Source organism: Microtus oregoni, unplaced genomic scaffold (assembly GCF_018167655.1).
Source record: "Microtus oregoni isolate MIOR12 unplaced genomic scaffold, Mior012 000007F_ref0000211, whole genome shotgun sequence".
Classification (NCBI taxonomy): domain Eukaryota; kingdom Metazoa; phylum Chordata; class Mammalia; order Rodentia; family Cricetidae; genus Microtus; species Microtus oregoni.
The window spans coordinates 11,850,969-11,868,236 of NW_024543066.1; the positions used below are offsets into that span (position 1 = coordinate 11,850,969).

Sequence of the window (17,268 nt, forward strand, 5' to 3'; positions counted from 1 at the left end):
CTGGATCTGAACTCGGGCCTTCCTGGTTTTGCATCAGTCCCTTTACTGGCACGGTCATCTCTCTGTCCCTCTCCTCTCATTTTTTTTTTTTTTTTTTTTTTTTTTTTAAGACAGGGTTTCTCTGTGTAGCCTTGGGCTGTCCTGGAACTTGCTCTGTAAACCAGGCTGCCCTTGAAATTAGAGATCTGCAGGTCTTTACCTCCCAGGTGCTGGGATTAAAAAGGTATGCCGCCACCACGGGGCCACATTTCAGTTTTTTAAAAGGGGAGATCCGGCTGGAGATCTACTGTCCCGGGGTGGGACTCTCCCTTGTCCTGCTACCTGGGTCTCATTGCCTTCACTTGTGAGTAGGGTCCCAACAGCACCTATCATGTATGTGGTTAGCATGTGAAGAACTTAGGCCAGTCTCAGCATTGGCTATGCTGATACCATTACACATTGAAAGACTTCTATCACAGATATCTCCCTTCTGCAGCTGACAAATGTCTAGAGGTCCTTCTGCCCCGGACTAATCAGGAGCGGCTGTGTGAACTTAACTCTCAAATCTTCCCAATAGAGAACCCACAATCCGATCCTTCTGAGAGCCTACCTCCGACTCCCTCAGTGAACAGAAATCTCTCCTGGGAGGGTCCCAGAAGGATGGACTAGGGGACGGTTCCACAGTTCTCTGCCTCGCTTCCTGAGCCTGCAGTGGCGCCGAGGAGGATGAGGCTGCAGTGCGCCGCCTGGTGGCACCTGCGAGCATAGCCAGGGCTAGAGACGCCACGCACAAGCTGCCAGCCGCTCTTGCAGGGAGCCCCAAAGGCTGCTTTCAAATCATAATTGTTATGAAATAGGTAGCTGTTATTCAGCTAGATTAGAGGATGTATGCATATTCCTTTTAGTCCTGAGAAGTGGTGATTATTTCCCTTTTACAACGGAAGGCACTGATGCCCAGAGAGGGCAACTAAGTGGCCCGTGAGATCTCCCAGAAGGTAAGAAGAACAGCGGGGGGTCTGGGGCTACATCCATCAGCTTGGCTCCACCTTCCAGTCCTGCATGCTATCCTGTTTGGAAGATTTGAGAGTGGTCCCGGAAGCATCTGCAGCCTTCATTAAGGGTCAACACTGGCCCAGGCTTTTAAAGCAGTTGCACCCCTACAAAGGCTGCCCTGCTTCCAGCCTCAGACCCTGGGCCCCTTGCCTCCAGACATGGAGGTGGAGCCTTGGTGTTCCTTCTCATAGGTATTGTAGGCATTGGATCAATAACCTCTCTTCTGTCTTGCCGCCTCACAATGCATCCTACTGTGTGCAGGAAGCATCATTGATGGTGTCGGGATAAATAAAAACAGAGGCTGCTAGGCGGTGCTGGTGCAGTCTTTAATCCCAGCGCTCGGGAGGGAGCAGAGATGGATCTCTGTGATTTCAAGGCCAGCCTGGTCTACAGAGCGAGTTCCAGGAGGAGCTCTAAAGCTACACAGAGAAACACTGTCTTGAACATCTCACCCCAAAAAGAGGCCAACTTTGACAATTCAGTGCCCTCGTTTTGGCTCAACTAGAAGCATCCCCCCCCCCCCCTTGACTGAGTGTCATGGCACAGGGTTTGGGGACACATCTGGAAAGGTCTGTACACCTACTCCACTGTGTTACCTTGCACATGGGAGGGAAGTGGCCATTCCCTGATGAGGGTCAAAGATGAGGTTGCCTGGGCTAGACTGGAGTGTCAGGGAGCAGGGTCCCCTAGCTGCAGGTGACTGGGAAAGGCATCTTCCTGAGATTTAACACAGGAAGGGGCCCAGAGGAGTTATGGGAGACCCTGAAAGGGCTGACCCTGAATCCAGAGAGACAGACCTCTGTGAGAAGATGTTAAGATTGGAGAAATTGGATGATGAGGAAAGATGGACGGCAGCCGTCACAGATGGTTGTGAGCCACCATGTGGATGCTGGGAATTGAACTCAGGACCTCTGGAAGATCAGTCAGTGCTCTTAACCTCTGAGCCACCTCTCCAGCCCCTATAAATCTAATTTTTATCTAGTTTCAATTCTGTTATAGACCCCCCCCCCTTCTCGGACAAGTGAATAAAAGCTGTGATTGACCGTGCACATGCAGAACCCCAAGGAAGCTCCATGGCCTCAGAATGGTCATTCTAGGTACAGAGATGTTCACTGAGATGGAAGAGCATGGAATGGAACCAACCTGGCAATGGTTAGTGTGGCTGCCCCTACCTGTGTGATGCTTTCATTTGTGAGTTAATTAGAATAAAGCGATTCTGCTTTTTTAAAGCGGAGAGAGATTCCAGACTGAAGGGTGGAACGGGGCTGGGTAGAAGGGAGGAAAAATGCTTCTTATCCCCTCTCTGCCCAGCACAAAGTCTCTCATTCCCCACGGAGGGAGAATGACCTGCAGCTTCTATTGAGTTCTCAGGCCTAGGGCCTTGTGCCTGTGTCTAGGGTCTGGGCATGAGATGTGAGTCTTGGTACCCATGCACCCACGGTGTTTCCAGGCGGTCTTTAAATATCCAAAATACCTGTTTGTCTTTCCAGTCAGATGTCTATGTGTGTGCTTAGAGGTGTGTTTGGGGTTTTTAGCCCCGTGGGTTTTGTCCGTGGGTGTTTTTCTAGGTGGATGTTTATTTGCACACAGGGTGTTTCAGGAAGGAGCCTCTTGCACCTGTGTGTCCCTGTTGCATATTTACTTGTATACTCCTTTGCAGGTATGTGTAACTGTCCAGGGGTGTGTAGGGCTATGCATTTGCGGTCTGGAATGGGTGGAGATGGCTGGGTGTGATCAGCCACTACCCTTGCTCATGCTGTTCCAGGCCAGGCTAAAAATAACCCATTTACCTTTGCCCGCAGAAACCAAAGTCCTGTCTCGGGAGTTCACTCCACCCGTATCCACCCTCCTGGCCAGCCATGATGCAGGGTGTTGCTTCCATCCACTGCTGCTTCCATCCACTGCCTCCTTGGGTCTCCAGTCTTCAGTATGTGGAGCTGGGAGAGAGGGGGTGTCCGGAAGTCCTGCTTTCATTGCCCGCCCCTCCCTCAGGGAACGATGGCATGGATCTGCAAAGAGGAACAGCTGATCTGGGTTAAGGGGTAGCAGGGAGACCCTTGGTATCTGGCCTAGAAACTCACAGGCATCCTCCTGTTTCTGCCTCCTGAATGCTGGGATTAAAGGCATACACCATCATGCTCAGCTATGGGGCTTTTCCAACCCCATCTCCCTTATCCCCTTCATTCCCTCACTCAGAGCTGGCTCTGTCATCCTGGACAAATGGCCATGCCTCTCGGTGTCTCAGTCTCTACTCTATAAAGCGAGTGTCTATGGTACTTTCTCCAGAGAGTTGAGGAATTAGCTGAAATGATGCCCATTCATGGAGCTTCGCTGAAAGGATGTTCATGTCAGCTGGTGCACAGACATCCTCCAAACCTCATCTGGCCACAGAGGCTTGTGGGCCCCCCTTTGGGTGATCAGGACTTCCCACAAGAATCTTGGGAACAGGGACCACCGTTTATACCACTACTTTCCTTCCATTTCCTCCATTCTGCTCCTTGCTCCTTCATGAGACTGTTAACATCACTATTCCCCATTTCACAGATGACAGTGATGGAAAGAGCTCAGCAGCTTCTTCAAGGTCACACTCATAAGGAGCAGAACCAAGTTTGCACTGAGCCAAAGGCAGCAGCAGGCCCCTCCCGACACACTTGGCTGGTTCACCACATCCTCAGAAGAGCCATCCTTCCGGATCCCATGTAAAGAGTCCTGTCCTAGGTCATGCAGAGAAGTAGAACCAATCATGATCCTAACTCAGGCCCAAATACCCCCCAACTGTAACTCCTCACCTACATCCCCAGCTCCACCAGTATTTGGGTGTTTTGAGGTTTTTCTTAAAACTCCCGTACCTCCTTTGAGATGGAATCAAAAGCGAAAGCCGACTTATACCCGACCTAAGAAAGGCACGAAAGTTTATTTTCTTTATTTTCGGCAAGAAGATTCGGTGAACTCCGCTTCTCAGCGGACTGATTTTTCGGTGCTCTGGAGACTACGTTCTTCGAGGGTCCCCTCTGATAGGCCCCAACTCGGCCGCGCCTGCACAGCGGTGGAGTACCCCCTCGCAGGGCCCTGTGGCCCCGCCCCCGTCCTCAATGCCCCGCCCCATAGCGCGTGAGGCCCCGCCCCGGCCCGCTGACTCTAGGGCGAGCGCGCCGCGGCGCTGGGCATTGTGGCCGGCGGCGGGGAGGGCAAGGAGCCGCTGGGAGCGGCTGGGCGCGGAGAGGAGCGCGCACCCCACTCGGCCAGACTTCGCGGCGCGGCCGCTGCGAGCGCCGCTGAGCGCACTCTGCTGGGTTCGCGCAACTTCGGAGCAGGGCGCGGAGCGCGCTCGCCGCGGGAGATCGCGGAAAGGGCGCACAAGCGCCCGGATCCCTAGCGGCGTCCGACTCCCGGAGCGCTCCGTGCAGCCGGGCGATTTCCCGGCGCAGCGTGGCTGCCGCTGCGCCCACGGAGTGCACGGGCTGGCGCTGCGGGGCGCCTGCGAGGACGGCGAGGCGGCGGCGAAGGCGAAGGCGGCGAGGCTGGGGCCCGGGAAAGAGCCCCGAGGGAGAGGCGCCCGGGCCGGGCGACAGGAGCATGAGGGCCCGGAGCGGGACGCGGGGCGCGCTGCTGCTGGCGCTGCTGTTCTGCTGGGACCCGACACTGAGCCTAGCAGGTAGGATCAAGAGGGAGTGGGACGCAGGGATGCGGATCTGGCGAGTCCCAGCCTCTAACCGCAAGTTCGGGTGGTTCTTGGGGAGTCGCTGCGCTCCGGAGACGCGGTGGACGCACCCAAGTTAAAAAAGAGCTTCGGCGCCCTGGAGAGGGGGCGACGCGTTGCCACCTGGGGTGCCACGTAAGCCCGAAACTCCCTGCTCCTGCCTCCAAGGGCTAGTTGCTTGGCCATAGAATGGGGTCTGATTCACTTCCAGGTGACCCCCGATTGCCACCGAAAAAGATGTCGCTACCTGGGCCGAATGTTTGTTCCGTGCCGTTTGCCTGCAACTTAAGTCCGAGTCCCGGCTCCCGCGGGCTCCCATGGGCAGCACGCGCAGCATTCTGCGGGTCAGAGGGAGAGAGCAGGATACTGAGGAGCCCTGGAAGCGCTTGTTCCCCTCCACCTTTGGGGAGACGAGGCCCGAAGGCTTTAGCCTTTGAAGGGGGAGGGGCCGAGTCCTGCACAACCTGGTCTCCGGAGGTGCGGCGCGGTAGGGTTTGGAAGGGTTTCGTGGTTAGTGGGTGTTTCAAATGAGTGAGTGTTGGCAGAGAGTGAAGGGACGTAATAACCCTTGCCGACTTTCCCCCAATTTTAAGTGGGTTATTAGCATTCTCAGGTGAGCCTCTAAACCGCACCTGGACGCAGCAAGATGCCCTAATAGGGTTTGGTGAATTCCTAAGTTTATAAAGTCCCCTAATCCTCCTCTCCCGCCGCGAACGTGGAAGTGTCTTGCTGCCTCTGCTGGGCGTTCCAAAGTGGGCTGAGTCTTCCTTGGAAGGAAAAGTGTGTACTCGCTCTAGCTTCTCCGGTACCCAAGCAGGTGAACTGCCAGCAGGATGCCTTGACTCCCGAGGTTGGGTGGGAGGGAATGGGGGGGGGGCGCATCCTGTACAAAGGCCTCCCCTAAGCAAAGGCTTAGAATGGGCCAAGAAAACTAGCACTTTCGGCTTTCCCCATCCCACCTTCCTCAACGATGCTGACTTCTGCCCTCCCCACACTTCCCACCTCTCTTAAAGCGCTAAAGGTCCCTCCCCTGGAATTAATGGTTCCCATGGCTAGAGCTTGCTTTTAAGCACCCCCCCCCCACACACACACAGTTTTTATTTTTCCCCAAGCCTTGTGCTGTAAAGTTACAACACTCAATCATTTGATCCGAGTTAATTATGATTTGGGCAGACTCGGGTATTTAAAGCAGTGTTTTGAAGTTGGAAGGTAATGATGGGGAAGGGGGAGGCAAGCTAAATGACCAGCCTTGTTTTAAAGAGTGCAGTTAGATGTGGGAGGTGCTGGATTGGGTGTTAGTTTCTGTCTAAGGCTGTGTGGGGTGATTGAAGGGTGGAGTGAAGTCTGTTTGGAAATGGCACATGGGTCAGGCTACATCTTGGGAAACATGAATATATTTATCAGCAGGGTAGTGGGTTCGGGAATAGATACCAAAGTTGCTCCGGTTGGGACTCCATCTGGAGGAAAATAGGACCGGTGAACCTGGAGTTCTCTGGGTGGGTGGGCTGGGCCAGGAATGCTGGAGATGGCCTGCTTTTTCTGCCGAACAAAGCATTCAGCCCCCATCTTCCCCGGAAGAAACCCCAGGCCCAGGGCTTTGATGGATTTGGGCATGAACAGTGCCCAGTCAGAAATGGCCTCTAATACCCAGCTTTGATTTCTCACGAGCGAGCAGAAACGGTGTTGGAATTGGGCTCATTACACAGCACGGCGGGCACCTCCTGCCCACCAGTCTGGAGCAGGGCCAGCTGCTGGGGTCCGCCTGCAGCCTTCCTTTGCCCAGAATATGCTGCCCTTAGGAACCTACCTTCTGGAACACGCCTCTTCTCACACAGCCACGGGCATGAGGCGTTTTTTTACCAGAATACTCTTTAGGTTTTTCCAGTGTCTCCCTCCTGATCCCATTTCACTGATGAGGAAAATCAAGGCTAGAGTGTAGGCCTTCCTCACTCACATCTTGTCTACACTTCACACCAATTTTGGACTAGTATGCTGGGCTGCTTTATGTCAGCTAGACCAACTTCAGCTACAGCAGGCTTCTTCCACACTTCCTTCTGGCTGCAATGAGATAGATTGATGAGGCAGGAGTGATTACAGGGACGCTCCAAAGTAGCGGGCACTTCCCTCTGCTCCGCTTGCCTCCTGAGACTATGACAGGCAACTCCTTGAGAGTGCAGAGAATTTTTGTTTTTAAGCATTAAGCTCTTGATGATAGAAGAATCAAAACCAGACCCTCAGACCCTTGGGAAGATGCCAACCAGCAAGTGACTGGCTGGGAGCCGCCACTTCAAAAGCACTGGCTGGTCCTGGGAGTCTCCTTCCACCCCACCCCACCCCACCCAGCCCTTCCCAGGCCTCTGGCTGGGTTAGTTGAGAAGGAGCTCTTGATCATCTTTTAAAGGAGCAATTAAACTGGGAGTTTTCCTAGTGTCTGAGCTGCTGTTGCTTGTGTGGCTTGATGCCTTACCCTAAGCTCCCGCCACACCACAGCAAGCTCCCATCTTGCTTAAACAAATGAACAACTCAAATATCTTAATGGGCTTTCTCATTAAAAAGTGGTGGTACCACTGGAGAGGAGGAATTTCTCCTGTAATGCCTCTGCTCTGGCCCACTCCTTTCCCTACCCAATGGGGAATTCCATAGGACCTAATAGTTCCACATTTCTAACTGCTGGAGCCTCGAGAAAGGCGTTTGGAGTTGCCCACGGTCACACTGGAACTCAGTAGAATTGGAGTTTGAACTCGGAGCTCAAGGGCCTGCCTCGGCTAGTGCTTCAGGCTCCTTGATCCTTCCACCCTCACCAGCAGGCTGGACAGCTTCCCTGGGGGCTCAGGATGCTGGATGAAGCTGAGGCCCCACCTAAGTTGGATCACTTTGACAGTTAGTTTAGATTGGATTTGAAGCAGGAATGGAGAAAGAGAGTTGCTTGGGGAGCTTGAATCCTGCTTAACAGAACACAGCCTGACAAGGGTCAGGAATAAGGGTCCAAGACCAGGTAGATGCTCACAAATGACACCAACCACAGGTACTGGTCTTAGCAAAATGTAGGTCATCGGCTAAGCTCCCTGGCCTACATGGTCAAAGGGCAGCCTTGTAGATGGCCACATTCATTTATAGAGTTGGGGACACTTTGGGAACCTGTGTTTCTGCCATAGTTTGCTTATGGAATCCTTATGTGAAGGGTATTATGCCATTCCTGTCTGTCGGAGCTAGGATGAGGTTTGGTCTCCCAAACCCCTCCCAGAGTCACCCCGATGTCTGTGGGATGTCCTGGCCCTTGGGGGAACAAGCAGGGTGAGCTGTAGCCCTTCTATCCCAGGTGCTTGGACAGCAAGGTTGACTGAGTGAACAGTACTCAACCCTCCCCCAGGGACTGGCCGGCCACAGTAGTATCCTGGGGAACCAGCAGGGTTTGGGGTAGAAAGGAGGCGAGTTGGAGTCTGAAATCTGCAGGAAAGGCAAGGGCCTGGGTACCCGGCTGTGACTTGAGGTTGGGTGGTCATGAGCCTACCAGAGAAACTGCTGCCTAGGCAGATGGCCTCCAGGGGGAAGGGAGGGGAAAGGCTGCTGCCAGGCCTGAGCTGGCACTTCTACTGGCATCCTTCTCCAACGCCTCTCCACCAGCTTCCTAAACAGCTTCCACAAATGGAGTCATTAAAGCTGTGAAGGCAGAATGAACCCAAACAAGTGCAGGCTGTGCTTTTCCCCTCTCTTTTAAAGGGAATTTTAAAATGCCATAATGAGAACCATTCAGGGAGAAGCATGTGTCCGAAGGCTCGGGGAACCCTGCTCCGCTCCCGATTGGCTGGGTCCCGAAATCTGGGCTGGAGCGCCACCTCCTGCCCTTTTGGAGCCTGTGATGGCACGGCGCCTGGGGGATTTTCCCCCTCGACCTGGGCGATTTTGGTGAGCTAGGGCAACAAGTGAGCCGTCCCCCACACCCCCGCCCAAGCCTTTTGAAAGAAGACTGGCACTCCGAAGCCGGCTGCCGGCTGTTCTCAGGGAGTTAGTTGACAGGCCAAATCTGGATGGTGGGATCTGGAGGCTGAGGATCGGAACTCCGCTGCAGCCCGGCGGGCAAACAAGCCCGGGCTGAGCTCCTTAAGCCACAGGTCCCCACCCCCCACGCGCCCTTCCTCTGGCTCCTGATCTTCCCGAGGCTAATGGCAGGGAAAACATTTGCTGAAGTGCAGGCATAAATCAGCTGCCTACCCCCTCCCTCCTTTTGTTTCCTTTTCCCTCCCAAAGCTCCGGGCTGCTGGGAGAGTTCCTAGTTGTCCCCTTTTCTACAAAGCCGTCTGATTAGCGGCTCCGAAGATTGGGGGGTTGGATTCTGTACAGTCCGTCACCTGTTGTTGCTAAGTACCAACCACAGTGCACCAAAACCCTCCTGTTCCGTGTCCACCTCTCACCGTTCTCCCCAGTCAATATAATTGGTCCGAGTCTGCCCAGTCCTGGGAACTGTGCCGCTTAACCATTGAGCACTGTGTCCCCCCTCCTTCCCGACGCCCCTCTTTATCAGCTCCTCCAAGCTGCCCCTAGCGCATCGCAACTTCCCCGGCTCCAGCAAGGCGGGCCTGTGGTTGTGAGATTGTGCTGCACTGAGGAGTGTTTGTGAGAATGTGCAGTGGGAAGGTGGCAGGTGGAACTGTGTTTGGGGGAGGGGGAGGGGAGGTGAGTGTTATGTCGGTCTTAGGTGTGGAGTGTGAGTGTGAGTGTGTGTGTGTGTGTGTGTTGTGTATAGGAGGAGGAGGAGGACCAGAGTATGCTATGGTTTCCACCTTTTGTATAGGAGGGTGTGGCGTGTGTGCATCAGTGTGTGGATGTTTGAGCATGGGGGGGGGTGCAATGTCATACCGGCATGGTTTCATTTTGCTTGGGTATAAACAGGTGTGTGTGATGTAGGGACCATGAGTCATGAAAGGTCTGGGAAGCTCCATCCATTATGTCTCCCTGGGGATTCCTCTTCAGGACTGGACCTGCCAGTTGCCCTGCAGCACTAGAAGACCTGGTGCCATCTTGCATCCTGCTGTGTGAAGGGTCTGGCCTGGGTGCTAGAATCTGCTGTTGGGACCCCTCCACCTCCTCCTCCAGCCCTAGTTCACCCGGAGCATTTTTGTGGGAGTGGATGGCCCTATGATGCCGTCTGCCCTCCCACCTGGCTGTGGCTCCTGCAAGCCCGTTTCTCTCAGGAGGGTCTCTGAAGTTTTCCCGCGGAAGGAGCTTGCAGAGCTTCCTTGAGGGACACTATATCTTGGACTGGGCTTGGGCATAGTCACAAACACAGGTGCTCTTCCCCATTGCTTGTGGCAGGCTGGTGATTGGCTCCCTGTTTTTCCTGTTTGTGCCCATGCTGAGAACTGCCACCATTCTAACTCTCGGGTGTGATACTTGGTGACAGGAGCCTCACACCCCAACCCCCTGTGCCTGGTACTTTATAATTTACAAAACCCTTTTCTGGGTATGCCTGTGAGAACCCCATTTGGGAGGTGGATGCTCTCTTGGGAAGCTGAAGAGGCAGGACTGGGTCCAGATCACTCACTCACAGAGGCCTGAAACCCCGGCTCCCAAAGAAATCACTGTCTAAAGGGGGACCCTGATGTCCATTCCAGAGATCCTAAATGGCTCTTAAGAGTCTTGGATGCTGTCGAAAGACAGCAGAGGAGGGCACAGCAGAAAGCTTCTCAAAGCCTGAGGACTTCCTAGAGGTGGTGATGAGCCAGGGTCCCAGCCAACACCATCCAGGTTTCCCTGGGACCCTTGAGGATGCCCTCGATGCCTCTGACTCATGGTATAACCTGGGGCAGGGGGTTGAGATGGAAAGAATTCTTACATCGCTGCTCTCCGCGACTCTTGGAATTGGATAGAGCCCAGCAAGTAGGGATGGGATCCCATTGGGGCATTAGGGGAGAATTCCCTGCTTGCTGCCCTCACCCCCAAGTCCATGTCTTCACATGGAGGTCCTCCACAGAGGCCAGTTCCTAGGGCCCTATCTGCCAAGTAGGGGGCCTGGTGTGGCCAGTTAGGATTCTGAGGAGGCTAACATAGCGCCCACCCGACCCCAGGCTGCCATCTACTGGCTGACTGAACTGTGCCGTGCCTCGGGTCCCTCATCTGTGAGATAGGGGTGTTTTGCAAATTGTGTGAGCATGTACCCCAAAGAAAGACTGTTGTGAGGTGCCTAGCGTGTGGTGACTATTCATACTGTTGTCCTGCTCAGAAAGAGAAGGGAGGTCTGGAGAAGGCAGGGAGCCGCCGGACTCGGTGTCCCAGTACCTCCTGGCCTTGAACTTACTAAGACTCGGCCTTACTCTTCCTCTGTTCTATTACCCTGGACCACCTTTTTCCCCCTCTGGGTCAGGATTGGTTGATCTCCCTCCCTACCTGTGTGTGGAGTTTGGAAGAGGTAGATGGTAGATCTTTAGGGGCTATGGGGTTTTCTAGCGAGCAGTTAACAGCAGACAGAGGTAGCCAAGATCCAGAGCCACTTCACTTCATTTGTGTTTATAGAGGCCCATCCAGAAAGTCAATTTATTGACTGGAAAGCCCATGTGTACATTATGCAGCCCTGAGTCTCGGTTGATCTGTCTCTGTTTCTTTTTCTCTCTCTGTCTGCCTGCCTATAAATTACCTTCTAGGACTTAAGTTCACCCTCCCCCGCTCTGTAGGCATCTCTTCTGGCCTCCAAGACAGAGAGCCCCGGTTACTAGGGGCTCAGGAGACTGAAGGAGGCAAGGGACCCTACCAAACTTAACGGGGCTGGGGGGTTCTAATGGGACAGCCAGCAGCCTGACTCTGGCCCCGGTCCGTTCACTTTCAGGAGTAAGGGAAGCTGATTGGTTGGGTAGACGTGAGGATTCTGGGCACACACTGGACATAGGAACCCCAGCTCAGCCCTACACTTGATACATATACCTGTTCCTAAGTCACCACTGTTATCGTTACTATGGGAATTAGAAACAACAGGAAATGCATGTTGGGCCTGCGGTCAGACTTCCTGAAGAAGGGAAAAGTGGCCCTGAAGGTCCAGCAGTTTGGGCTGTGGAGAGGAAGGGAGGCCTGGAGGGATTGTTTGTGTAGGGAGTGGAGGGAAGAATACCTCTACAGTCCCACAAGAAAGGCTCTGGTTTTACCTAGATCCAGATCTGTCCCTCTGGGGTCTCTGCTCAGCACTGAGAAAAGCGCCCAGGGCGGCCGAGCTAAAAGGATGTGATGGTGTCTGTTTCTGGGCCTGGTAGCTCAGCCTCTGGGTGCTCTGGGTTCTGTGAGACTAACCTGAGAGTATGGCCTTCCCTGGTGAGCCATGTGACATAATCTGACACCAACTGGGGTCCTCTGGAGTCCTTTGCCTTTTCTCCTTTTCTCTCCTTGTCCCACTCTTTGGAAGTGGGGGATGGGCCTTGCTCTCCTGTGTGACTGTGGGAGAACAGGGGACATAGCCCCTGGCGGCTGCATTCCCCCTTGGTGGGAGAGCTGGGGGTGGGTGGTAGGGAAAAGGATGTCTTTTCTGCTTTTGGTGGCCACTCTGCAGCCTGGTAGCTCAGAGGCTTTCTCAGTTCTGCTCACCCACTAGTCAGTAATTCCCAGAGGCCCCGGGTGGCGCCCGGAGGGGAGGCATTACTGGCGTCAAGAGATGGAACTGAAGCGAAGTGGCTGGTAATGCTATCAGCGGCGCCTGGCTGCCCAGCCTGGGGCTCCAGCACCTAGCGGGAGTTGCAGAGGGCTATGCTGAGCTCGTGAGAAGTTGAGTCAGAAATGCCAGGAAAGTTGCTCCAAGCACCTTCAAGTCGTTTTGTGACGGGCAGAGGCAGAGCCAGCAGTGGTTTGGAGTGGGGCCTGTCCCAGGGAATAGCAGCCTCCCACCCGTGTGGCTTCCCTTTCCTTGTTGCAGGGACTGGGAGGGTGATGAGTTAAAGTGACCAGGAGCTGTGACGGGGCTGGGTGATTACTAAGCGGCTGGGGGGCCTGGGTCTGGTTTTACTTCCTGGTATATCTTAGGACCAGCACAATGTCAGGTGCTCAGTAGTGGCAAAGTGAGACAGGGAAGAAGCTATGAACAGACGCCACTGGCCAGGAGGGAGCTCTGACTGCTGCCTGGCTGCCTGGATGAGTAACTGGAGATTGGGAGATTCCCGGTCCTCTGCTCACCACCTCCCCTCTGCCTTGCCTGAGTACTTCCTCTACTCTTTCTGTCTTTACTAAGTGCTTACCAACATCAGGCGCAGCAAGTGCTGTGTACTCAGAGGCCAGGGCCCTTGGGTAAGAAAGAATTTGTTCAATAAATCTAACGAAGCCAACAAGGAATTAACCAAGTTTTCCAGCTTGGTGTCCTGGTCCCCGCTGCGTGGGGAGAGAGCAGACTAGACACATGCTGGGCTGTAAAATGTTTGCATTTGATCAGGCATGGTGACACATACCTGTAACCCCGGTGCTAGTAGGCAGAGGCCGGTATATCATAAGTTTGAGACCAATTCAGCCTACATAGCCAGTTCCAGGGCTCTACCTCTAAATAAAACAAACTTGTATCCCATTTGCACGCCCAAGCCCATTGATCACTGCTTGTAGCTGTGCAGAGTGCCCCTTGCATGGACATTGGCTCTGCTGCCTGCAGCAGGTGCAGACTAAGCAGCATGTGGGGAGGCTTAGGGCCAGGGGCTGAGTCCAGGCCCAGCCCTCCGCAGCAACTGCCCCTAGCTTCTTGGCATGAGTGAGACCTAGTGAGGGTAGCAGATTTGGCTGCAGGGTCAGGCTGCCCAAGGCTGTCCGTGGCACATCCCAGTAGTACGATTCAAGAGCATTCCTAGGAGATAAATATCCCCAGGCCCTTGGCTGAGGCAAGCAAGATGCCTGGCTCAGCTACCACCCTCACAGCTGGTACCCACCGGCCCTTGCCAGGAGTCACAGGCTGGTCTGAACTCCTGTCTGGCAGCTTAGCAGCCAGGGCTGCTGTGCACGGTGACCCCTGCTGCAAATTTCATCTGGCCTCACATTTCCTTGCTTGCCAGCTGTACTTAGTTTGTCTCCTCTCACCCCTCCTCTTCTCCCTCACTCCCTCTTCTCTCTCTCTCTCTCTCTCTCTCTTTCTCTCTCTTTCTCTCTCTCTCTCTCTCTCTCTCTCTCTCTCTCTCTCTCTCTCACACACACACACACACACACACACACACACGAATAGCTGGGAAAACCTTGGGAGAAATTGGAAGCCTAGTTCTAGTCTCAGTCCCAAAGCCAATCCGATGGGTAGCATTAAACAGTTTCTTGGCCTCTCTGTGCTTCCTCTAGTCAAATAAGCAGGGTTCATCCTGGAATCAGAAAACACAGGTTCAAGTCCTGGCTGCATATCTAAGTACAGTTCCCTGAGCTCTGGGGCTCTCCTATCTGAAAGTGGCGGACCTGGTGGTTATTGGGAAGATTGCATATGATAGACAGAACCATTGAAAGGAGGGAGCCTACCCATAACTCCGTTCACCTTTCTTCTTCCTAGAAAGTGTGGCTTGACAGGCTGTATTGGACTGAAGGTGGAAGGGATCAGCCTAGGGAGTTGTGAGATTCTTTGCAGCCTTCTTGGATAAGGCTCAAATTGGTCCGTGAAGTGACTTGTAGATCCCAGGGGTTATCTGTGATAGAGCCTGTATTATCTGAAGAATTTCCAGGAGCGTGGAAGCTTTGGCCCAAAGACCAAGTCTCAGGGTGACTCACAGATAACACAGACCCTCCAGCCGCCTCAGTTCACAAATCCTGGAAGAGAAACAAGGGAACTGAGTTGGCCAAAGCCAAGCAAGCAACCAGCTCTGCATCTTCCAGAGGCCCATGCTAAGGAAACTGTTGTCTGAACCCCAGAAGCCTTGACTCAGGGAAGGTACTGTCCCAAAACCGGGACAGCAAGGAGGGCACCATGTTCCCTTCCTACATGGCTGGAACCTGCCTGCTAGCGAATGGGCCTTGGCTTCTTGCTAGGCCTGACTGGGCCATGACTACTGATCTGAATGACGAACGTTTGGGCCACTTTCCACACCTCTCCATGCCCCGATTCCCTGGCATGGGCCCTGTGCTCATAACAGAGGAGACCGGGTGCCATGTCAGGCCAGGTTAGTGTCAGCTCCAGCTTGGATGGCACGTGAGCTAGGGCACCATCTGCCATGCCCGGTAGAAGTTACATAAGCCTCTGCTGGCCACCCGTCTGTAGAAAACGGTCAGGCAGACCTGTGTGTTTTGTTCCCTTCTGGTCTGCCATGGACCGGCCAGGCTGTCTAGAGCCTGAGACAGAGAGGTCAAGGCAGAGGATGCTGAGATTGGAAGGGTGCAAGACGAGGGTCCTGCCATGTGGACTCCAGGAGGTTCACAAAGTGCCTACTGACTGCACACCTGGCCACTGAGCACCACCTTACCACCCCAGTGCTGAAGTCTGTGGGGATGACACAGTCCCCTTCCCCTTTAGTTCCTGGGGTCACCCTGCTTCCTACCTTGGGTCAGATGTAAAGCATTTGTAAATTACTCTCTCAGACAAAGAATGCATTTTGAGGGGGGCTGGGTTCTGGAATCCCCAGGATCCTTCAGTTGCCAGTGGTCTGCCATTGGCCAAGTGGATTTACCGTTTGCCCAGTTTCCCTATCTGAGATGCAGGACTAACATAGCCCTTTCAGACAGACCACCAAGGGCTGGATTTGATCAGGCATGTGGAGGTCAGAGAACCCATCCCATAGTTGTGCTTATGATTGCTGTCTAGTTCCACTCTCTTTTATTTTTCTGTGTGTATGGTGTATGTGTGTGTGATACATGCACACGCGTGTACAGTTGTAATTGTTGCAAACATCCGCATGCATGTGCAGGTGGAGGCCAGAGGGAGATGTCGGATGCTTACTGGTAGAGTCATGGATGCTGAGTGACGGGAAGGAACTGGAACTGTCCTGAAGTGCAGACTTTCCAGTCTGCAGTCACCATGTAATGGTGTCTAGGGTAAAGTGCTTCAGACAGGTGGAATGATGGGGCTTTTCCAAAGCCGGCCCCAGCCTCAGGCAGCCCTTGGCCATTTAAGTACAGCCAGGGAACACATGTTTACTAGGGTGTAGGTAGGGGTGCCATGTCAGGAGTATGCCAGCGGCATCCAGGAGAGATGGGGCTGAATACCCTTAGTGTGCCCGTGGTGTGGGCAAGGCAGGGGCACTAAAGCCAATGACTGGAAGACCATGCTCCAGCCTGAGAATCCTGCTTGGTAGTTAGTCAGTGAACCCTTGTAACAACTTGATGATGCTGCCCAGGATCCTGTGACCTTATTGAGGAGGGGGCGTGGCTGAGAGTCTGCCTCTTCTGAAAGGACCACTGGCAGCCTCCCCGCTCGCTTCCCACCCTGACCACTATACCAGAGTTTTTGCCCACTGCCAGGATGCCCTGGTGTCTGCTGCAGAAAGAAACCAAACCAAATCCCCGTGTGCTTGGAGTCTCTCACGGTCACTTCCCCGACTTCCTTTCCAAAGCTCCTTCTAGGGAATTCTCACGTTTATGGTCCTAATAGAGCACATGAGAATGTCCCCTGGACTTGAGCAGGAACCAGAGTGAGAATCGTGCTGTCCAACTATGTCCTGAGGCAGAGGTGTGGCGGCATGGTCTGCTGCACGCCTCCCAAGGCTTGTATTTTCGCCCTGCAGTTTCTCCATGTTTGGTGTAGGTATGTATTCCTGTGTGTGAAGCTGCACAGGTGTGGGGAGGTCAGAGTACAGCCTGGGGTGTCACTTTCCAGGGACCACCTACCTATCTCTTTTTGAGACAGGTCTCTTGTTGGGCTGGAACTTACTTGCGTAGCAGATTAAGTCAATTGACTCTAGGAATCCGCCTGTCTCTGCCTCCCCAGTGCTGAGATTACAAGGGTATGGAGATCAAACTCAAGGCAAGCCTTTTTCTGATTGAGCAGGACCCCCACCCTCCAACTGTAGGCTCAGAGAGGGCGTCCAGCAGAGTCAAGGCCATTGAGACTGGCTTCCAGGCCTTACCCCAAAGGTAGAATCAGAGATGACCTAAGCAAGCCAGGGGCCAAACTAGAAATCGATTTCACTTGTCTGTCCACTGAGTGACCAGAGACTCCGGCTGCTTTTTCTGAGCTGGAACCTCCTGAGGATGCTCCCCTAGCTTCTTCCTGGGTACATGGGTCACCCTCGCTAACCCAATTATATTCCGCTCTCTTTCTTCATGTGACTGAGGGGTGGCCAGCTGGGACTATGTTTCCAACATGAGAGACTCTGGATCCCACCAAACTTCAGACTCCAGAGCCTTCCTTATCTAGCCCCATTCTGTCTGGGCTTTGTTGGTTTTGATAGTGTGAGAGAAAAGGTCACCCCACTCTTCCCTCCCAAACTCAGGGAGCCATGGGGTGCCCTGGGTGTGCCCCAGGCTTGCAGCATCGCCAGAACAGGTTGTTTACATAGAGAGCAACTGAGTGACCAGTAACCGAGACTTGATGCAAGGGGCTGCTGTTGGTGAAGACTGAGAAGACAGCAAGCTAGGGCACAGTGGAGCCATTGTCCCCTTAACCCTTTCAAAGCAGA

The 17,268-nt window shown here is 53.8% G+C and overlaps 1 protein-coding gene across 2 annotated transcripts in view; it reads left to right on the forward strand.

Moving 5' to 3' along the window:
- Positions 1-4,200: 4,200 nt before the first annotated feature.
- The window catches only part of Unc5b (unc-5 netrin receptor B), a 69,532-nt gene continuing 56,464 nt past the window's right edge, over positions 4,201-17,268 (forward strand). For both annotated transcript variants that reach the window (XM_041655710.1, XM_041655711.1), the window contains exon 1: positions 4,201-4,687. In XM_041655710.1, the coding sequence (XP_041511644.1) occupies positions 4,609-4,687 (79 nt within the window). In that variant the 5' untranslated portion in view covers positions 4,201-4,608. The remainder of the gene's footprint in view (positions 4,688-17,268) is intronic.